Raw genomic sequence first — 22,719 nt, forward strand, 5'->3', positions numbered from 1 at the left:
GGAAATGCTTTGCATATTTTTTCAATGAACCTCAACCACCTCCAGGACACACAGACACACATTAGAAAAGATAAGCAGCGCAGCCACCCACAGAATATGTGTGTAACTCAATAAGTGTAACTTTCCAAACAGACCACAAATCCAAACGCTTTGTGTCCTGGTGACTACGTGGTGGGCTTTGATGGGGGGGGGGGCTTCCACTGTGGGCTCTGGCTGCAGCTACTGCCAGGGAGTTGAATCATTTCAGGTTAGATGGTTTGACCAAGATGAGAGAGGCAGAAAAATGTTCCCCACAGTAAAGTAAACGACTTTTGGGTGGCACTGTTTCAGAAAGTTTTTGTCTTGAAGAAACAGACACAATCAAATCAAGGTTATAATAGTTTTGGGTTTTTCATTACAGTTTAGTTTTATTTAGTTTTGCCTTTTTTTTCTCTAATTCAGTTTAGTTTTAATTAGTTTTTAGAGCAGGTTTGCTAGTTTTTATGATTTCTTTTCTTTTTCTAAATGCTTAGTTTTAGTATTAGTTTTTTTCATATCTTTTATCTTCCTCACCGTTGTATTCAAATAAATCCCAGACAGGACTCTGCTGCTTTCTCCCAACTTTAGTCTCCATGTTTCCAGGTAGAATGGGGATGAGAAGCAGACTCTAAAGCACAAGTGATGTGACGTGATGGACCATGAAGTGCCGTATGGTGCCATCAGCTAAAAATGTTCGAGCGAAATAAATCAATTTCATATCAATCCAACATTGACAAAGATGAAAACAAAGGGGATTTTATCCATCCTTTTTATACATTTTAGTTAGTTTTGTAAGCACAGAATACAGTTTCAGTTAGTTATCGTTTTTTTCTTTTAAGTATAGTTTTTATTTATTTCAGTTAACCAAAGTGTCTTTTCAATTCTAGTTTTCGTCGTTTCATTAGTTTTCGTTAACAATAATAACCCTGAATCAAACACAACCAAGTTACACAGTGTTGAGCAAGTCAACCCAACAGACAGAACAATATTTGACAGTACAGTGACTAATAGTGTTGCATGTACAAACAAAAGAGGACAGGGACAGGATCTGGAATTACACTTGGAGTAACAAAGTCGATCCAAAGTCAAAATCCTCCAAATTACAAAAATTTTGTTTTCTGGCAAATATGCGCTGCTCATTTCTTGTGCTTACTGATTAAAATACTATAAAGACCCAGTGCTACTTTTATGTCATTTCCCAAATGAATTTTTCTCTCTATTTCTCCCTTTCGTAAGTGATTTAACACTATTTATTCTATAATATCTTCCTGTGTATTTTGTGTTTTTCCATGAAAATCAAATATTTTTCTGTATTTAATTTGCTGATAATGTGGATGTTCATAAAAGCAAAGATTAGAGTTGAGGGTTGGTGTACTTTTTTAGCAAAGACATCAACAACTAAAGGCCAAAACAAGTGTCTCCAACTACTGTCATTTATCAAACTCTATGGGTTTTACTGGTGAATCAATGTAGAAGATGACGGTGTTTCCACGTTCACTACAAAGCCCCTGAACATCCAAATGGGTCATATCTGATGACCTTGAAAAAAATGATGAACTGTATTTTAGACCAATTATTTACATGCATTGATATGATTAGTGGTTCAGAAGTTATTAAACATTTTACATCAGTAGATGGTTTTGGTCACCAGTGGCTGTTTGGGTCTTTATGGGTTAAAACCATCAAAAGAACAACAATACTGCTAGAATTAATATAAGTACCTTCAATAAAGTGGTTGCAGTACAGTATATGTTGTGAGTTTAGAGTAATGAAATGTGCATTTAACTGGTCACAACAATTTTCTTAACATGTTAACTTAGAAAATGGAGATTTTATATCAGTTGGTAATTTGCACTAATGTCCTGAACAGGGATTTTACAACGACAGTTTTAAAACTAAAAGCAGAAGGGAGAGTACCACTTTTAATGAAAAATCATAATCCTGCTGGAAGACAGACAGACTGACAGATGGGAGTGGTCACATGACCTCTTTAGCTGAGGTATTAAGTAAATCACACCATGGCTACTTCTGACATTGCAATATCATTTGGTGCAGATATCAGCAAAACACAAACCCAATCATAACCATATATCTAAAATTTGATATCTAGTTCACACTACTTCATAACGTATGAGATGATTGGCTGCATCAGTAAATCCCATCAGAGTGGATCTAAGTTTCCCTCTCACTGCAAAAATTGCACTAGATCTTTAATCCAGTGAGTATCTGTAGTCAAAGATCTGTATTTCCACTCTAATAAATCAGCATAACAGAGACACGTACAGTACACTACAGCATTTAAATTATAGCTTATGTTAGCTTCTTCAACAAATAACTACAAGTTAAGTTACAAGTATTGGGCTCATACTAATACTACACTTTAATGTAAATCAAGAATAACTTCAAAGAGTTATGGAAAAATCATACAAAAACTGTCTAAATAAAACCTAAACAGTCCTTTTGCTGCACTCCCACCAGCAGTAGATACATTTTTATTAAAACTATGAGTGCTAATAATTAAAAATGACAGAATTCAAGTGTTATTTGTATTTATCTAATTTTCTTCGTTGCCTTGAGTAAGTCAGCGGAGCGCTTTAAGGCTTTCCTCTTTCATGTCAAGTCCTGCTCTAAGCCTGAGGACTTCAAGCTCAGCCTAGTGTGAGACTGTTGTGATTTTAGCGTATGAGTGACTGTCGGTGATGATGTGCAAACGTAGCTGAGTGTGTGTGTGTAAATGTGTGTGTGTGTTACAGCTGTGTGTTAGTGGGTCAGCTCCAGCTCAGAGGTCAGACATCACTTCCAGGCTGCTGACAAACGGCTTTCAGGCTGTGGGTTGGGGATTGTGTGTGTCTGTATCCTACAGTATGTATATGCACAACTGCAGGTATTAGTGTGTGTAAAACTGCAGTTTATTACCTGTCTGTCAAAGCCATGTCTGTCTGTTTAGTCACATTCACTCCATACATCCCAGTAGCACGCACACATATGCTTAAGTGTATTATTCCACCCAAATGTTAAATTCCTCAGAGTTTGCACACTGCTTCAGCAAATGTCTATAACATGCACATGCACACACACACACACGCACACACACACACACACACACACACACACAGACACACACACACACACACACACACACATAGCTCCTTATGTTCAGTATCTAAATGTGCCCAAACATCAGATTCAACATGCAAAGTCCCTTCCCTCTCACCTTTTTGGTGCCCTCTCCCTCCATCTCGGGGGTGGTGGGTGCCGGGGCCCAGAGCAAGCTGGGTGCAATGCAGACAGACAGGTTGAAGGCGTTCATCTGGTTGTCGTGGGCGTTTCCTTGGATACAGTGCAACACAGCAACCACATGTCGCAGCAGAAGCAGGTTCTCGCTGGGTATGAGGCAAAGCAACCTGAGGAAGAACGAAAAGGATGGAGAAGACTGTAGATGCAGGCTCTGGGTGGTTGTTTAAGTTGATAGTAGCTAACACTTATTATCTTTCATTAAATTACTTGTGTTACACGATTACACACCATCAATTTTTGTGAAGCAGATTTTGTAAACCAATTTGTGCTACATTCCGACTGCAGGCAAATGTGGCCCAAATCCGATTTTTTTGCCCATATGTGACATGTATCCGATCTGCTGAAGACAGTTTGAACAGCACAGATTTGATTTTTTCAAATCCAACCCAGGCCACTTTCATATGTGGTTCTAAATCCAATACGTATCTGATATTTTTGCAACTTCTGTTTAAACAGCCAGGTCGTATTTATCCAACCTTTACTTCATTGAAATGTGACAAACGTGACAATTCTGCGTCCCAGGAGTGTTACTTCTGTAAATACAGTGCAAGTTTGCGTGGTCACGTATTACATCTGAACCTTTTTGTGCATGCGAGTCACTTCAGGGTCACATTCAGTTCATACTCAAAACTGACAGAAGTCGCATTTAATGTGTAATATGAATGAACACACAAAAAAATTAGATTTCACAAAAAAAAATTTGAATTGTGCATCAAGACCTGCTGTCTGAACGTAGTCTTGGTAAGATCAAAAAATCTGACATGTGCCAGATGTCCACTTTGCTTGAACTTCATCTCCATTTATAAAACTGTCATTAGACTAATGATTATGTATTACTCAATTCCAGTCTGTGATGTAGAATATAATTTAACCCATAAAGACCCAGTGCTACTTTAATGTCACTTCCCAAATTAATTTATTTCTCTATTGAACTTTTCTAAAGTGATTGATCACAATTTATTATAATATTATCCTCTGTATTCTATGTTTTTTCCATGAAAATCAGGTATTTTCTTAGTATTTAATTTGCTGATAATGTGGATGTTCATAAAAACTCAGATTAAATCTGAGGATTATTATATCAGAAACAGAGAAAAGTAAAGAAAAAGTGACTGTTTCAGCAAAGATATCAACAACTGAATGCAAAAACAAGCATCTCCATCGACTGTCATTGATCCAACTCCATGGGTTTCACTGGTGAATCAATGTTGTGATGAAGAACAGAAGATGATGTATTTTCCATGTTCACTTCAGAGCCTCTGAACGACCAAATGAGTCATATCTGATGACCATGAAAAGATGATAAACTGCATTTTACACCAATTATTTCAAAGTATTAAAAGGTTTAGTGGATCAGAAGTTATTAAACATTTTACATCAGTAGATTGTTTTGGTTGCCAGTGGCAGTTTGGGTCTTTATGGGTTAAGCTATATATATATATATATATATATATATATATATATATATATATACACCAATTCTCACTGATGTCAGAAAACCATAAATCCATGTTAGTTTATAGATTTGTGTAGGCTGAAGACTTCTGATGAATAATGTTTCACTAATGCAGGAGCTGAGTCCAGAAATGTCACTTCGGTGCTAAAAGTTAATATGCACTCTTGGTCCCTGGTCGTTGTTCACACTCTGTTTTCATGTTTGCTGATCTAAGGCTCCACAGGAATGTCTTCACATAGTTGCTTTCATGTTTTTTCTTTTTATTTCCACAAGCAAAATGATTTTTTCTTTCCTACTCTCTCTCTGTGTCTAGACATAAACAGTACATAATTAAAAGAACAACTAACATGAAGTGTCTTAATAACGTGCCACAAAACCTCAGAACCATCATTCATTCAGTGTTTTATATTAAATGTCTGTGTGACGTATTGTACAAAGGGGAACATAATGAATACTGTAATAAACATAATGGAATGGATTTCAATCCAGGCCACAGTCGTAAATAAGAATGTGTTCTTAATCAGTCTTGCCTGGTTAAATAAAGGTTAAATAAATAGATAAATAAATCCCTACTTGTGGACAGCTTGCGTCCTCTCCTCTCCACTCTCTCCGTCCATCACTTCCATCCACTGGTTGTACAGATCTGCACACAATAGACTGCCGGGGATGTTCCTCAGGAAATCCTATGAACAACAATCATATTATAGATCAGAGCTGCAACAGATGATGGAAGTGCTCTTTATTATGTCAATTATCCTCTGACAGTGTTGCACATTTAACATCTTATTTATCTCAGGGAGTTTTGCACACGTTATATACCATTTACCTCTGACAGTTTGCACAATTACCCAGATATTGCACATATTTTTTTCTTAGTAATAGTAGTTTATATTTTTATACTCCTTTTCTTTTGCATGCCCATTATTAAATGCAACATTGCTTTGTTTGTTTTAATTCCCCAGTTAAATTATTCTATTTCTATTTTTATACATCTTACTTCTCTTGGTATTCAGTGCAGATGCCAAAGTAAGATTTTCATTGTACAGCAAAACTGTTTCTTTACTGAACACATGACAATAAAACACTTTGAATCTCTTTAATTGTATTAGTATTGGGTTTCATGCTTAGGTTTCATGCTTAACTCAAAGAAAAGAAACCATCTTATGAAATTCTTTGTTGTCAAAAGTATCAGTTTTCTGATCCATATCTAAATATTTGAAGCCATTTCAGTACTTTTTTTCTACATTTTGATGCTTTCACGTGCATATACTTCATGATAATCAAAATGGGATTTAATTAAGCATAATGCTGACACAGTGACACAATTTCTTTCTGTTGTTAATTCCAAGTCAACGACCCAGAATGAAGAACAATGAAGAAGGGAGAAGCACCAGCTCAGTGAGAAACCCCAAACCACCTGAGCTGCTCCCTGGATGGCGGACGGTGCAGCGGCAGTTTGGTCTGGATGCTGAACAATGCTGCACCTTGTGTGTGTGACTGGCAGTCTGCCTGGCTGTGCAGAGACAGATTATCCTGTCTGGACTGAGGTGACTTTGGACAGACATCAGTTGATCCTTCTCTCTGTTGTCTGCTTTGAGACAAATCAGACAGAGCTGATCTGTGTGTTACCTTGAGGACAGCGGCGATGACGAACACAGACTGGTGTGTGATCTCTGGGTCTTCGGTTCCTCCATCCAGTCTGTCCCGGAGCTCACGGCAAGCTTTGGCCCCCGCTGACCGCCTGAACACCCCTCTGGTGTAGGGCCCCTCCAGGTACAGGAACACCAGCATGTCCTGGAAGAAGTAACAGGGTGGTAACAACTTAAAGGAGTGAGATTTTTGCTTTTTTTAAACATTTCCCTGTGGTCTACATAAACTATAAATGCTATGCTTGGGTCTGAATTCTTCATTAATTCAACTCCACAGGTCCATCTTCAACCCTATTTCTGAGTAATGACACCAGAGAGGTCATTTTCAGCGCTGGCCCTTTAAATGCAAATGACCCCACCCGTTCCAGGTTGGTGACCGTGCTTCTCTGTCCTGTTCAGCCACTTTTAATACAACCAACAACTGAACATTTTAGGTAATTGGTTCAAACTTTGGACAAATTTTCAGTATGGACTACAACTGCTGCTGCTGACAAACAGTTATGTCATACTCGGAGAAACGTTCGTTGGAAGTGTTGACCTTATATGTGCAAATGTCGTGACGTAACTAGTTATACAGTAGACGTAACAAATTAAAAAGGAATTAAAACGGGCTGTAGAAATCCACTCGATTTTTGCCAGAATTAATATAAAGATAGTTTTGCAGCATCTGGAGTGTTCAAATTCAGACTTTTTGAACTATTAGAGTCCAAATACACAAATAAATGTACCAAAGACTAATAAAAGTGGGTTTAGCAAAATATGACCCCTTTAAAAGGTCCACAGACTGTGCATTTTACAATAATCGTACTGTGTTTAAGTACCATTTTATGGTCTTTGTTTGAGTATTTCCATTTCCCCTACTTCATATACCTCAGAGGCAAAACCTGTTATTTTTTACACATTTGCTAGAATAGTTTAGTCTCTAATTAAGATTCATGTTATATATACAAAATAAAACCAAAGTATAATGTATTATAACGTATTATTGATTAAGTAATTCAACTGTATATATGATAATTAAAGTGAACCCTAATAGTGCCAGTATATTAATACATTAGTATATAAATAATTGTTCTAAAACTTTGGGTAATTTATTTTGACACCAATGCTTCTGTACTTCTACTTAAGTCATGTCTCGATTATAGGATTCTTCACAGAGTTATTGCTACTTAAGTACATTTCAACAGTCTTGTGTAATAAAATGCTAAATATTGCAATATATAGTTTTCTTTCTGTCATTTGGGTTTATTTTGTCTACGCTCTCAGCTAAAACACATACATGTTTCAGTTCTCTTACATTTTCTCATTATAATTGTTTGAATGTTCTACCTCTACATTTACGAAATGTTCAGGTTTCACCCTAAATTCAGTCTCTAGACTTAAGATGTTTATTGAGATAATTATTGAGGTTATCATGGTAACAGTACTGGTCATATTGTCCAGGCCTAAGTCTGAGTCCATCCTCCACAACTATTAAAACACACTGGTTAATGGTTAAGTGTCTTAGTCCTTAAGTTGCAACTGCATCCAATTTAATTTATTTTTCAACATTATTTTGAATTTACAGAGAGTGTAAGTGTGTGAAATGACTAAGAACTCAAACTCTGACCCTGGAAAGCTGCTTTTTTTATCTTCAGTGGTCAAAGAATCCTGCCAGAAGTGCAGTGATGCCTTAAACCAGAGGGAACCAAAGAAACACGAACTTTGGCATTTACATGTTTATCTTTGTCAGTCCTTGATGATTAGAAGAGATTTGGTTTGTTTTAGATTCATCATTTCCCAGCATGAGGATCCAATTTGAGCAAATGGGATCAAACACAGGAAAGTGCAATGATTTCGGGTCTTGCTGATGTTAAATACTAAATGAAACCTTGATGGAGATCCAGCTGCTTTAGGCGTTCTAGTAAGTTCTCCTAGAGTTCAGACTGTTGACTCAAAGTTTATTTATTACAGCTTTTATGTTCCTTTTAGTTACTACTTCATCCAATTATATGTGACAGAAGTGTTCATTCTAAAGTGACCACAGCAGCAGAACAGTAGCATTTAGGACTGATGGGAGTGTTTAACCAGAAAAGATCCAGATTTGGGCTCTAAACACTTCCACATACCAACACCACCTCCTTCTTACACACTCATTCAGTGACCCCTCAGACGGGGTCTTAACCTGCTGGTCTGGTCTTTGTGACCTTTGCTGTGCTCACCATGACAGGCTTGGGGAGGCTTTGGTCCAGGGAGCAGAGGGAGCTCAGGGGTCGTCCGAACAGGCGTCCCAGAGTGGGGGACAGCGCGGTTGGGGACAGGGCCAGACCATCCAGCTGGCTGTTGGAGCCTCTCCAGAAAGGCCAGTTTATCAGAGACCGCTTTCTCTTAAATGATTTCTGCTGACCTGGCTCTGCAGGAACAAGAAGAGGAAGAGGTTAACTGAGGTTTTACCATTATGCAGAAGTGCTGCATGCACTGTGGTTTCATTTATTAAACTGTGGGGTTTCACATTATTAGGTGTCAAAACATTAACAGTCACTCTTGAAATAATCTGAAGCAATCTTTCAACAAATAACAGGTAAAAAACAAAACTGTATTAGGACACTATTGATAAGTTAAAAAAAAAAAAAAAAAACAGGGAAAGAGGGGTAAAAGTTTAAGAAAACACTTGACTATTTCTGAGATTATACTTAATTTACAAGACAAAACAATCTCTATTTATGAATGTAAAAAAAAAAATTCAAAGAGTGGGTAAATTTTTCTGTTAATCTGTTCACTATCAAACACTTAAACACTAATACACAACATTGTGTGGTTAAAGGGTTAATATGGTGAATATTAAAATCTCATTTATGCACATGGTGATAAAAAGTTGCTCTCATATTGCAGAATAAGGTCTATTTCCAAACGCATATTGCAAATTTATGACTTTTTAATCTAAGGGAACAATTATTTTTCTGTCCAGATAAAACTGTCAATGTGCACTCTCCCATAAATTTACAACTTTAATCTCTGAATTTTTTCTTAAATTATTTGCTACCTTTCCAACCTCTGTCATGTGTTTTTTTTTTTCTAACAGCTGTAATATGCAATACATGAAAAAAGTAAAAAAAACAAAACAAACAAACAACAAAATAAATACAATGACGCTGTTGCCTACGTCTACTACATTCACCAACGTCTACAACAGTAACAGTGTCAAAGACAGAACAAGAAGAAAGACCCATTGATTCAGAGGAACATACACAGACATAGGTTCACACTCCAGTGCACACTTTAATGTGGGGTTTGTGGATGTTGTGCAGGTGTCTGCGATTATCCATGCGTGTGTGTTGGTGTGTGACGGCCCACATGTATGTATGGGACTCTGTGTGTCTCTTGTGACTGTTTGCTCACTGGTGCCAAGTCACAACGTCAACCTGTGTCGTGTTGTTTGTGCGTCTGCAGCTCTGAATTCACTGTGTCTACATGTGTCTATGACATGACAGCTCAGTGTGCTCCTGTTATGAAACTGCATACTGTGTGTGAATTGAAGTGTATGGTAACTAAAATGTATACCAAAAAAGTCAATGTTAAATCTCCTCTGTAGACATCATGAATGACTGAAATGGATCAAAAACTAAATATGAAACATGATTTAAGAATGTGTTGCCCTAACAGAACAGGGAAAACTACACTGAAAGGCTGTTCTATGGAGCTTTTATTAAAAAAGAATCTTGGTCTAATGATGGATTATTCCCCTTTTACTCAAATATTTTTCCAGGTCATGCCAAACATTCACTTATTTGTGTAAATTAGATGAGATTATTTGTGCTATTTTTCTGTTTAATTTCATGACGCCATTACCTCAATGAACTTGTGAACAGAAATTTTAAGAGGCAGCGTAGTGCAATTTGTTTGAAGCTAGAATATTTATTCTATTATACAACTGTGATTTATATCCTAGGGTGTGACTTTCCCAACAAATGTAAGATTCTTTTATGGGGTGGAGCAGCCAGAGGCCCAAAAGGCCCGGCTAAACATAAAGCATAGCTCAAGAATTCATTATTTAACAATCTGCTGTGGCGGTTTGCCCAAATATGCTTTGGAACACAGTTTAGCAGTAAAAGAATTACAGGCCTGCTCTGGTACTTCTCAACAGAGCTGAAAAAAACATCACCTCTCTGTAAATTAGGCCTTACATCATTAGAGTCCTCAGAAACAGGGTATACACTCGTCTAGGGGGTGGGCGATGTTTATCCCCCTCTACTAGTATGGTTAAAACAGGTGGTCTTTATGGACAATGAAGGTCTAGACTGGACAAATCCACTTACAAACAGTCAGTCAATATCTTGACACAATAAATTACAAATAAGGCCTTTTAATGACTTTTTAATCCTCTTTTGCAGATGGGGATTACTGCTCTGCTGCACATGAAACAGATGTTACATCTAAACATTTAGAAACCATTTGCATTGTGGTTGGTGAAGTATATTCACTCTGAATTTCCAGTATTAACCCATAAAGACCCAAATATCCACCAGTGACCAAAACCATCTACTGATCTAAAATGTTTAACAACTTTAGAACCATTAATCCTATCAATACATGTAAATAATTAGTATAAAATACAGTTTATCATCTTATCATGGTCATCAGATATGACCCAACTGGACATTCAGAGGCTCCATAGTTAGTGTGGAAACATCGTCATCTTCTACAACATTCATTCACCTGAAAAACCCATGGAGTTGGATCAATGACAGCGGATGGACATACTTGTTTTAACGTTAAGTTAATAGAATATTGTACTGAAAAAATCACTTTCTTTCTTTTTTCAAGTTTTCTCTACTTTGGATATAATAACCCTCAAACGTAATCTCAGCATGATGATTTAAGTACATGGTCAGTAAATTAAATATAGACAAATATCAGATTTTCAATAAAAAATGCAAAATACAGAGGATAATATGAGAAATGGTGATAAATCACTTAAGAAAGATTAAATAGAGAGAAAAAATAATTTTGGAACTGACACAAAAGTAGCACCGGGTCGTTAGGGGTTAAGTCAGACACAAACTAGTGGCTTGTTTTGTATTTGTTTGGTTAGTGCAGTGAAAAGTGCAGAATTTGCTTCTAACTCAACCTGCTACCAGTTACGGGGTCAGATTATATTACCAATGTTTATTTGAATAAAAACTCCAGCTCTGTTTCCCTTATTCCCTCAATAACCCAATAAATCATCCATTCAGATAAAAATGTCTCATGTGCTCTGATAATGAGGAGACACCTCTGTCAGCTAGTGACTAATAACAATAAAAAACTTATTCCAATCATTGCTCTGTCTGGGATAAATCTGTTTTTTTCTGTGGGGGTAACATTAAATGACATGACGAGTTTCCTGGACGGAAAGCGACACGGATGAAGAAAAACAAATTAGTATCTGGCCAGTGCTCCTGTTTTGATGAGACCTTGAAAGATTTAAGGATTGTTGAGGTTGAGAAGATGAATGATGCTTGAAAGCCACAAACCACTGACCAATTAAAAAAAAAGTCTGAAGGGTGTCTGAAAATCAAGAAAGTTATATTTTCACCAGAACAAATCCTTCAGTGTCAGTTACTGAAATTGTGAGTCAGGTCAAAGGTCAGAAACGTGTATGGTTTTTAGGGTTTATAATGGTCCATCATTCAAGTATCCGATTAGGACGTTCGACTGAAAGTGACAGAGGAGAATAATCAAGTCAATGCAGAACATTTTAGCCCCTTTTACACAGCACTTCTGGTACGGGAATATTTCGCCTTTATTCACAAAACAACAAAATAGTGGGATCATTTGGTCCCACCTTTATCACAGCTCTGTAACACCTCTGGAGGTAGAAACAGAGCCGAGATAAAGGTGGAATCATGGTTCCAGAACGCTATGTAAAAGGAACACCTCTCACTCCAAAACAAGGTGTGACATTTTGATGACATATTGTGGGATTTAAAAATGAGCGTGGGCTGTGTACAGTAAACAAACATATCAACGCGACCACAAAGATGTTGAACTGGGGAGACGCCGAGATCCCCGAGCTGCTGTCACTTTGGGCAGAGGACTCTATCCATGCTAACATTTGTTGAACGGTGAGAGACCGACTCTGGAAAGGTTAGCAACACTATGTTTGGGGTATTTCCAACACGGAAGTGATACGTCACACTATACACTGCGCTGCGCATCACCGCCCTTTTCATTCCAGAACACAGGTCCGCTGTGTAAAAGTCCAGCCTGTCTCACCTGTTACTCCTTTAGCTTGGATGTGGAAATCGGTCAATGGTGGAAAAAAGGTGGGATCACTATCTCACCTTTATTTCCGAGATCTCTGCGTAAAAATGGCCTTAGATGCACATACGAGGGGTGACTGAAAAGTTTTGAGCCTAACATGGAAAGGATTAAGATATGAAGACCAAATTTGGTCCATCCCCAGCTTTCACATATCTTCATCTTATCCACTAAATTTCTTGGTCATAGCAATCTTTTTCCCTGTTTTAAAGGTCCCTGAACTTTCAGTGTATCCTGAAAAATGGACAAACGAGTATGGGGCTGATTTGTGACTATGGATGAGACTTGGGTCCATCACTATCAGCCTGAGACCAAGAAGCAGTCAAAACAATGGAAACATCCCATGTCACCAACCCCAAAGAAGGCAAAGGTCGTACGCGTACTTGATGACAGCCCCATACTCAAGTTTGTCCATTTTTCAGGAAACACTTGATACAGAAAATATCAGGGACCTGTAAAACAGGGAAACAGATTGCTATGACCACGAAATTTCGTGGACAGGATTAAGATATGTGAAAGATTTCATGGACCAAATTTGGTCTTCATATCTTAATCCTTTCCATGTTAGGCTCAAAACTTTTCAGTCACCCCTCATATGTAGAAAATTCATGAAGCAACCAGGAACTTTTTCCCAAAATTATGCTACTTAAGTTTTATTTTGCATTGACATACAGCTTTATAACTTTTAAGAAGCACCTGCTTGCAGGATGGCTGATAGGGGGCATCTGCCATGACTACAGCTCAAAAAATACTGGGGTTTGTTAGCTTTCGGGCTGGGTGTGAGCACTGAGGCTGGTATGGAGCCATTATGTAAGATACTGTTATGCTTTGAGGCAAAGGAATCTGAGGCAAAGCTTGTGGTTGGCAAACTGGAGCCTCCTTGACTGGAAAACACGCACTTTCTCTCTTCCACTTGTTTTCCTCTAAACCTCATCTCCTCGGCCGCTGTCCTTTTTCCATCTCGGGATCTGCAGCGCGTCCTTCCTCGCGTCCACCACCGTAATCGTGTTTTCCTGTTTCACTCTCCTCATTTTTCTGTCCCTGTCACTGCTCAGGTCCTGTTTTCAGTGTCTCGGTCTTTGTAAATTCCTCTTTCTCTATCTGTTACAGTCTGGTGTTTCTTTTTCCTTCACCTCCGCCGACCTTTAGACACACTCAATAGCTGTGTCATCTCTTTTTGGTTTCCATTTTCCTATTCTCACACTCCTCAGTCCCTTTAGGGGTTTCTTCCTTGTTGTATGTCTCATGTTTTTCTTATGTAGCTATTATGTATATGCTAACCCCGGTTTTAACCCACTGACGTCAACATCTCCTTTCCCACCATTCTCCTTTTCTTTTTGTTCACCTGTTTATTAATTTCCTCCAAACTCTTGTCGTGTCTTGTGCTAGTAAAAGAATTTCCTAAGAAGGACTTTCTGTTCTGCATTAATATTTCTGTATCCGTATGCATTCTCTAGCGGTTTGACTCCTAGATCTCTATGGGATTAGATTTATGGGTGGATTCTTGACACAAATCAGCCTTCTTGGAAAACCTCAACTTGTTGGAAAAAAATAAAAAAAAATCATTACTTTTTTTTCCAAAGCACATATTTAAATCTGCTTTAACTTTGGGAATCGGAGTTTTTATGCCTCCCATGCTGATATTTTAAAACAAATTGTTTATCTCTAAACATTAAATTAAGGCTTCAGTATTTAATTTTAAAAGCTTTTTTTTTTGCCTTGACAATGCAACATATCCACAAAGAAATCATATTTTATGATCTGGACCAAAATTTTACAACTCCACTGTGTTACATTTCCTTTAAAAAAAAATACCAGAGATATTTTCCCTATAAGATCCTGACTTCTCCTCTCAGAGGCGTAGGTATGCATCAGGATATACTGGTTCAGCGGTTACCTTTCACTCAGCTGGCTTGCGTAGCTCTGATTTCCAAACCCTCTCCTCTGTTTGACATGACTGCCACAATAGTCCCGTCACCCTCCAAATGTGTTGCTAATTTTAACCTGTTTCCAGAAAATCATCAATAGAAACTGCAAATCCATGAGCGAGTCCACCTGCTACTGTTATATGATGACTGTTCCAGTTAGATGCAGCATCTGAGAAGCTGATAGATGTTTCACCCACACTTTCGTCCACGTAGTCAATGCTTCTCAGTCATAAAGCCTTGTTTCAAACTCTTCCTTCAGCAATACTTTTGACACATTTTACACATCATATTTTTAATATTTTTGTACATATGCATATTTTTACACACATAGATTTTATGACCTGTGTATATATTTTGTTCTGTTTTTATTGTTGTGTGCCTTCTTTTTTTGCACCATGGGGAACACTTATCTTATCTTCCCTTACCTTATCTTCCCTTATCTTATGTTATCATACCCTACCTTATCTTATTTTCCCTTCCCTTATCATATCTTATCTTACCTTATCATATCTTATCCTACCTTCCCTTCCCTTATCTATCTTATCCTATTTTATCTTATCTTCCCTTATCTTATCTTATCTTACCCCACCCTACCGTATCTTGCCTTATCTTATCTTACCCTACCCTACCGTATCTTGCCTTATCTTATCTTATCTTATCCTATCTTATCGTTTATCTTATCTTTTTGGTATTGTCACCAACATTTCTTTCTGCAGTCCTTCATACATGGTAGTACTTCAGTGCTGTTTCTTTTTTCTTTGTGTTATTCATGTTTTTCTTCCATTAATTCAACAACTGTGTCAGTCTTCTCCTCCTTCCACACATGCCTGATGTTTTTGTCTGCTGCCATGTGTCATGTCTCCTGCACCACAAGTCTGAGGGACATTTCAATCAGATGTAATTTCTGTACATCATACATTTTTGAGATTTGTTTTTTTGGTGGTGCACAGTACAGGTCCTGTTGACTCACACTGGCTGTCAATAAATAAAATAACATTTCACTAATGGTGTTGGCTGATTTATCTGTTGTTATCTGTTGTATTCATGTTTGGGCCATGGTTGGTAGATATTTCAAAGACATTATGAGGAAGGACTTAAAGACTTAAAAACAGGTTAGTAAGGAGAAAATAAACAAATAGAAAACAACATCAGTGTCCAAACTTTCATGCACAAACTGAAACTGTGCTGGATGCAAACACCTGAATGACTTTCTTACCAATAAGTGGAGCCTGGCCCTGGTTGACCTTACTGGGTTTGAGGATGAACTGACACTGGGTATCAGGAGGGAGACACTGGTCCAGCAGGAGCACACCTGGACAGTCTGTGGGACTTGTTTGATCCCTCCCTCCTCCTCCTCCTCCTCCTCCACTGCTGCTCCCACCATCCCGAATGTGACTCATCTTGATGCTGAAGGGAAACTCATGGCCTGAGAGGTCAAGGTTCAGAGGTTAGAGGTTAAGAGTCTGGTATGTGTACTCTCTGAATGTCAAAGCAAAAATCAGATCATAATTATGGTGGAACAACTGCTGTGCAATGATGAAACACCTATGTGGTGATTGATGTGAGGAATTCAATGTGTGCGGTGGAACAAAAGATTGCAGTAAAAGAAAAAAACCTGATTAGTATCTGACAAAAGACCCCTGAAATGCTTTTGTGTTGAATTTTCCTGCACTGCTTTGATTATATAGCGCTCAAATTCGACTGTTATCATTAACATACAGCAAAAGATAAGGCATTTTTCCTCTCTGTGTGTTCATTAAGCCTGTTGTTTAAGGATATACACAGAATCCCCTTGTGTTACAGTAGTTTCAGTTAATACCAAACCATAAGAAGATATATGACGACAGACATAAAAGTGGACTGCATGTGTTTTTTTTTTTTAGTATTTGATTTAAGGTTTTACACTACATTGTCTATGGAAGATGGGCTCACCAATGAGAGGATAGGGAGGGTCATCTTTACAGGAGCTCACCCACAACCGATGGTCTTTTACACAACCCTAGAAGGAAGGAAAATAAAAGAGAACATGTTTGACAAATGCATTTTCTTCTGTTTCCTATAGCTTGCTGGTCATATCTGTTCAATTTAAGTAAATCAGTAGTATAAAGAAACTTCTACAAATACTGTCACAGAGTAAATGCTCTAAATGCTCAGTTTACTAACTTTAGGATGTGGTAATCCAACACAAAATGAAATAAAAATGTGGTCCCAAAAATTGTAAGGGTTTAAAAAAACTGGACATTTTTGCATTTGCAGAATAAGTCTCAATTTACAAAGCATGTAAATGAAACCTTAACCCTAACACCCAGTTAATCTTTGTTGTTTCAATAAGTGCCTGAAAGGTGTAATCATAATAATCCTCTGCACTTCACATAAACAGGTGTTACTGGCCTGGACTGATTTTGACCAGGTGGAAATCTGGAGTCACAGGGAGGCCAGTCCTTTTTTCCATTTCCTGTATTTACACAAACTAAGCTAAACCTTCCAGTAAATAACAGCACTGAAAAATCACTCTGTTTTTTCAGAGTGCACAGTTATGACTCACTAATTTGCCTTGAACTCATTTAACGACCACATCACAGCACAGAACCGTCACTAAATAATAAACTGAGTCTGAGCGGCGGTCTAATATACTCACTGAAATGCCAAACTGCATCAGAGCCATGCGGATGACATCAGTGGTGCTGTCAGTGTTACTGACCGCAAGTGTCTTGGCCTGGTGGAAAAAATGTAAAGCTTTATGGAAATATGTGTGTTATATAGGCAAGGCCTAAATTAAGCGGCTAAGAACAGAGAGAGCAATCCAAAAGTGTTGTTTTTATAATGATAGAAGCAATAAATATCACAGACAATGACACAAACAGGGTAAAAGGAGAATCGTACATATGCACAGTTTCCAATATCTTTGGCAAATATCTTCAGGGGAATGGTCTTGGGGTCATCTTTCTCCTTTCCCTCATTTATTCGGCTGGAGAGAGAACAGATTAAGAATATTTAAATAAATATATGGCATTTGAGCGAGAGTAAAAGCATTTGGCCAGTTCAGCAGCAGATAAGGCTTGGATTAAATATGAAGAACTAAAGAGGTTGTAGATGTAGACAGATTTAAAACTTCCCCTTGTGGGACTAATAAAGGACTATCTTATCTTATTAATTATTATTATTATTATTATCATTATTATTATTATTGGCTTGAGAGTCTAGTTTTGACCGACTCTATATGTAAAGTGTCATGAGATAACTTTTGTTATGATTTGGCACTATATGAATAAAATTTGATTTGATTTGATTTATCTTATCTTATTTTATGTACTGTAAGTGATTCACAGTAAAGTAGATGCATGACTTATAACACATTGATAACATAACTTACTTCATGCCCCAATTCTGATTAACATGGAACTTTTTAAGATGTATTATTTAAATGTTTACATCCTATTAGGAAAATTATTTGGATGTTAGATCAACTGGAAGATACAACACAAGCACAAACCACTGAAGATAATCCAGCATCAATTTACCTTTTGATGAGCGCCAACCATTTGTCCTTGTGTTCCTCAGAACTGAAAAGGAAAAAGAACAAGGACAAGGATGAGGATAAACCAATCAGGAAAGTATGTTAAAAGTGACAGTCAGTTCAGCCTCAGTTACATAATCTCCACTGGCTAAAACCGCAGACATCGCCCGGAGCTATGACTGGATTGCTCCTGATGGAAAATATAATTGGAGTGTATGAATGAGTACAACTGTGTGTGCTGCATCGTGGCAGGTGTAAACACACCGTCAAATATGCACTGGTGTGTGTATTCCATGCTTGTTGTGTGTTTGGTTGTCTTCCCTGTCTTAGTGTGGTTTAGCTTCATGACTGAGAACTGCCTTTGCACTTAGAATTTATGGATTTTGTGGTCGTGTGTTCAGTTTTCCTTCTAAAGTACATTTGAAACTCAGAACATAGTGTACTTTCCAAAGTGTAGTGCTCTGACACGGATCACAAATGTGTTACATGTTTGAGGTATGACTAACATTTCACAAAGCTGAAATTTGTAGGTTATATAAGAGGACATTAGGTCACATAAATTTGCCGATGTATCATTAAACAAACACAAAATCACAACTTCCACACTGAAACATCCATATAAATAGAGTGTGTAGTAGGGCTGCACGATATTGGAAAAAAACCTTTTTTTAACCCTGCGATATATATTGCGATATGAAAAAATACTCAGGAGGATATAATAGCTGTATGGTGCCGACGTAAATGGTCAAACAAATTAGATGTGTTTCCTCTCATTGTGGCAACAGGTGCAAGAAACTATCGACACAGACCACATGTTTCAATATCATCTTTCTTATAGCTAAAATAATTCCAGATAACTGACATTACTTTTCTATTTTGCACCAAGTCTTTGTTTACAGTGATTTTCTCTTGTTCGTTACTCATTTTTCAGTGTTGTTACCGGTGACTCACTCCAAATTGATTAAAAAACAATTGTGATTTGCGGATTGCTCCGTGCAGTGTGTGTCAGGTACCCTTGAAATTAAATGAGAACACACGGAGTTCATTTGCCTCCTACAGTGCAGGACCTGCGATGTGACTATTGTGCACACGTACATCGCGATGATGATGCTCAAATGATATTTTGTGCAGCTCTAGTGCATAGTGTTGTGTATCTGTACCTGAAAGTTGCCACACAGTTGTAGGTGGGCCAACCCATGACGAAACTCCTCTCTGAGTTGGTGCTGCCTTCACACACCTCCTCCATGCAGCTGGCCGTCCACATTTCACACACTCTGACTTGAGTTTTCACCTTAAAATGTGTGGGAGACCTACAAAAAAAAGTGTTATGGTGACAAAGCTGTAATTTATGGTTTCCGACAGTATGCAGATCTGCAAATACTTCAATAAAAGTTGATGTTCCAATGATATAAAACAGAAAGAACTCAAAGGACTACAAAATTGTGTACTTGTGTATGAAATACATCTTAACATCTGACATAATATACTGATTATTTAGGTTTATGTATTTGATCATGTAGCAGAGCACTCATTTGATCTGATTCATAAACTAATGACGTTGCCAGACTTTGTGATGGATGAATTCTTTTAAAATGGTCTCCAGATACCTTGGTGTAGTTTTGCTGATCTTTGTTAACTCTAATTGTTTGATATTTAGTGAATATCTTTTGAGTATCTTGTCATAAAAAAGATAATCCCCTATAAAAAGTTAACAAATAAATGGAAAAGCCTTTTACAGGAGTTCCACAGGGAAGTCACTATGATCCTCTTAAATTTGCAGACTTCATTTCACCTATGGGAAGTATTTCCATAAACCTCCACTGTTTGGCAGTCCTTTAAGAACCACTTATTTTAGAATCAAAGTATTAAAGAACTGGACTACTTCCATAGCTCTAAGTCAAGGAAGCAGAAACAGAAGCATATTTATCCGCAACTACAGAACATCTGATTATAGAGGTACGAATCCAAATGCATAAGTGTAACAGATTGGTGCTCTCTGTTCAATACAAACGAACTTGGACCATTTTATACATTGATTAAGTTATTTTTTCACTCTCAGTCTATTTTTCAAACCCACACATACCATCACACATTCCTTTAACTCACCCTGTGCTCAGCCACAATGTAATAAAGCCAATTATAGCATATACTCTGTGCTGGAGGGGTCAGCTCCACCCACTGGCACATGACTCCCAAAACAGACCACAGAGATCCTGCTGTGTCTGAACTGAGGGGTGTGAGTACAGTAAGTACACACAGCAAAAATCTGCTTCCGTCGCTGTGTGTCTGTGTATTTATATGTGTTTACGTGCACATCTGTGTGTTTGTGGACTTCAAAAGTATAAATGTACTTCTTAGGCTTCTATTTTGGTATATGTGTGTGTTGCAGTTTGCGCACTGGGTGGGGAGCCCCATACTGAAGACCCAGGGCAGGCCAGTGTGGCTTTGATCTGAACCAGGCTTCATATGGATTTAATTGGCTGGAAAATAATTATATGCTGGGAAAAATGGGTGAGGGAGGAGTGAAGGAAGCACAAGAGCCAGAGGATGAGGAATGGAAGGGAAAAGCACAGAGACGCAACTCCATTCCTTAAAGATTCTTGCTTGCTTTAGATTGTTACACTGTCAAATTAGATGATTTCTTTCACTCCATCTTCTTATTTGTTCATTCCTTTACACATTTCAAACACACACAGTTACAAACCTACACTCCTCTGACGTCTCTGGGTACAAATAAAAACAGGGGTGTCAAACATGCGGCCCGGGGGCCAAATGCGGCCCGCTAAGGAGTCCAGTTCGACCCCTGGGATGTTTTTGCCAAGTGCAAAAGTTCTACAGTCTTGAATTGAATTAAGCAAAAAAAATTAGCTTGAATTAAGGAAAAAATCTTGAATTGAGCCAAAAAAAAGTTTTAAAAAATCTCCAATTAGGCCAAAAAAATCTTCAGTTAAGTAAAAAAATCTTCAATTAAGCCAAAAAAAATCTCAAATTTAGCAAACAATCTTGAATTAAATCTTCCATTAAGTAAAAAAAAAAATCTTGAATTAAGCAAAAAAAACACCTTCAATTAAGTAAAAAAAAAATCTTGAATTCAGCCAAAAAAATCTTCAATTAAGTAAAAAAAATCTTCAATTAAGTAAAAAAAATCTTCAATTAAGTAAAAAAAATCTTGAATTAAGCCAAAAAAAATCTTCAATTAAGTAAAAAAAATATCTTGAATTAAGCCAAAAAAAAATCTTCAATTAAGTTTAAAAAAATCTTGAATTAAGCCAAAAAAAATCTTCAATTAAGTAAAAAAAAATATCTTGAATTAAGCCAAAAAAAAAAATCTTCAATTAAGTTTAAAAAAATCTTGAATTAAGCCAAAAAAAAATCTTCAATTAAGTAAAAAAAATCTTGAATTAAGCAAAAAAAAATCTAGAATTAACAACTTAATTTTTTTTTCTTCGTTTTAGTGGAAAAAATGACATCAAATTATGAAAATATTTACATTTACAAACTATCCTGTAACAATAAAATGTGAATAACCTAAACAAATATGAACAACCTGAAATGTCCAAAGAAAATTCAGCACAATTTTAACAATTTTTCCGCCTGTTCCTCAGTGTTTAGTGTCTTTGTAGATCTGATCTATAATGCACATGGAGAAATGAGAAGTTGTTAATTGCACTAAATTTTCTTATGTGTTTTTAATTTAAATTTCAGTTTTTTCCTTTTTTTTTTTTTTTGATAGTTTATAAAAGTAAGTATTTTCATAATTTAATGGGTTTTTTGTACACTAAAACAAAGACAAAAATTTGGAGTTGTCATTATTTATAGGTCATTATGTTATTATTTTTCTTGTTTGGCCCATTTCAGACCAAATTTAGCTGAATATGGCCCCTGAACTAAACTGAGTTGACACCCCTGAACAAAAACTTACTTGGCCTTAGCGATGAGCAGTGTGTCCGTGAAGAGAAAGAGGTGTCTCTCCTGGGTCTGGAGGCCAGTCTTTAGTTGCGTTTGGGCGTGACCCAGAAACAGACGGCCTGGACACTCAGCCAGGAAAGCCTGGACTAGAGGACATGACTCTGGGCTGACTGGCGTCAAGCAGCTTTCCCTTTGGGACAAAACAGAGACAAACACACAACACAAACAGAAAATTAAATATTCTATTGATCCCCAAAGGAGGAATTTGTGGTCTGGATGATTTACAGCCCTCTGCACAACATGTTTGGAAAATCTGAAATTCCCTTCACCTCCTTAAACAACTTCTCCAAAGGGGTCATTGAGCAATTGTTCAGATTTGTCTAATTTGTTCAAAGATTTTCAGTGCCTCTGTGTGCTGTAGAGACCAATGACAAAAGTGTGTCTGAAACATGACAGGTCTGTACATCTGTGAATGCTATAGAGACATTTTATTTCTGTCAGTATGTGAAGCAGTGTTTAAGTTATTCAGTCTTGTACAGTTCAACCTTTTCACTGGAAACAGGAGGAGTATGTGTTTCAGAGACTGGATGGATCAATACACTGAGTACTTTTTAAAACTATGAGCTGTAACAAAAAGCAAATTCAGCACATTTAGCAGCGTCTTGT

At 37.3% G+C, this 22,719-nt stretch overlaps 1 protein-coding gene across 2 annotated transcripts in view; it reads right to left on the bottom strand.

Moving 5' to 3' along the window:
• LOC115412285 (rho GTPase-activating protein 20-like) overlaps window positions 1-22,719 on the bottom strand; it is a 102,375-nt gene that overhangs the window by 14,884 nt on the left and 64,772 nt on the right. For both annotated transcript variants that reach the window (XM_030124695.1, XM_030124696.1), the window contains exons 3-13: window positions 22,067-22,243; window positions 19,305-19,454; window positions 18,149-18,190; window positions 17,511-17,595; window positions 17,266-17,343; window positions 16,560-16,626; window positions 15,844-16,053; window positions 8,622-8,812; window positions 6,401-6,565; window positions 5,345-5,454; window positions 3,233-3,422 (exon numbers count right to left, since the gene is read on the bottom strand). In XM_030124695.1, coding sequence (XP_029980555.1) covers window positions 3,233-3,422; window positions 5,345-5,454; window positions 6,401-6,565; window positions 8,622-8,812; window positions 15,844-16,053; window positions 16,560-16,626; window positions 17,266-17,343; window positions 17,511-17,595; window positions 18,149-18,190; window positions 19,305-19,454; window positions 22,067-22,243 — 1,465 coding nt within the window. The remainder of the gene's footprint in view (window positions 1-3,232; window positions 3,423-5,344; window positions 5,455-6,400; window positions 6,566-8,621; window positions 8,813-15,843; window positions 16,054-16,559; window positions 16,627-17,265; window positions 17,344-17,510; window positions 17,596-18,148; window positions 18,191-19,304; window positions 19,455-22,066; window positions 22,244-22,719) is intronic.

This window comes from Sphaeramia orbicularis, chromosome 21 (genome assembly GCF_902148855.1).
Source record: "Sphaeramia orbicularis chromosome 21, fSphaOr1.1, whole genome shotgun sequence".
Classification (NCBI taxonomy): Eukaryota; Metazoa; Chordata; class Actinopteri; order Kurtiformes; family Apogonidae; genus Sphaeramia; species Sphaeramia orbicularis.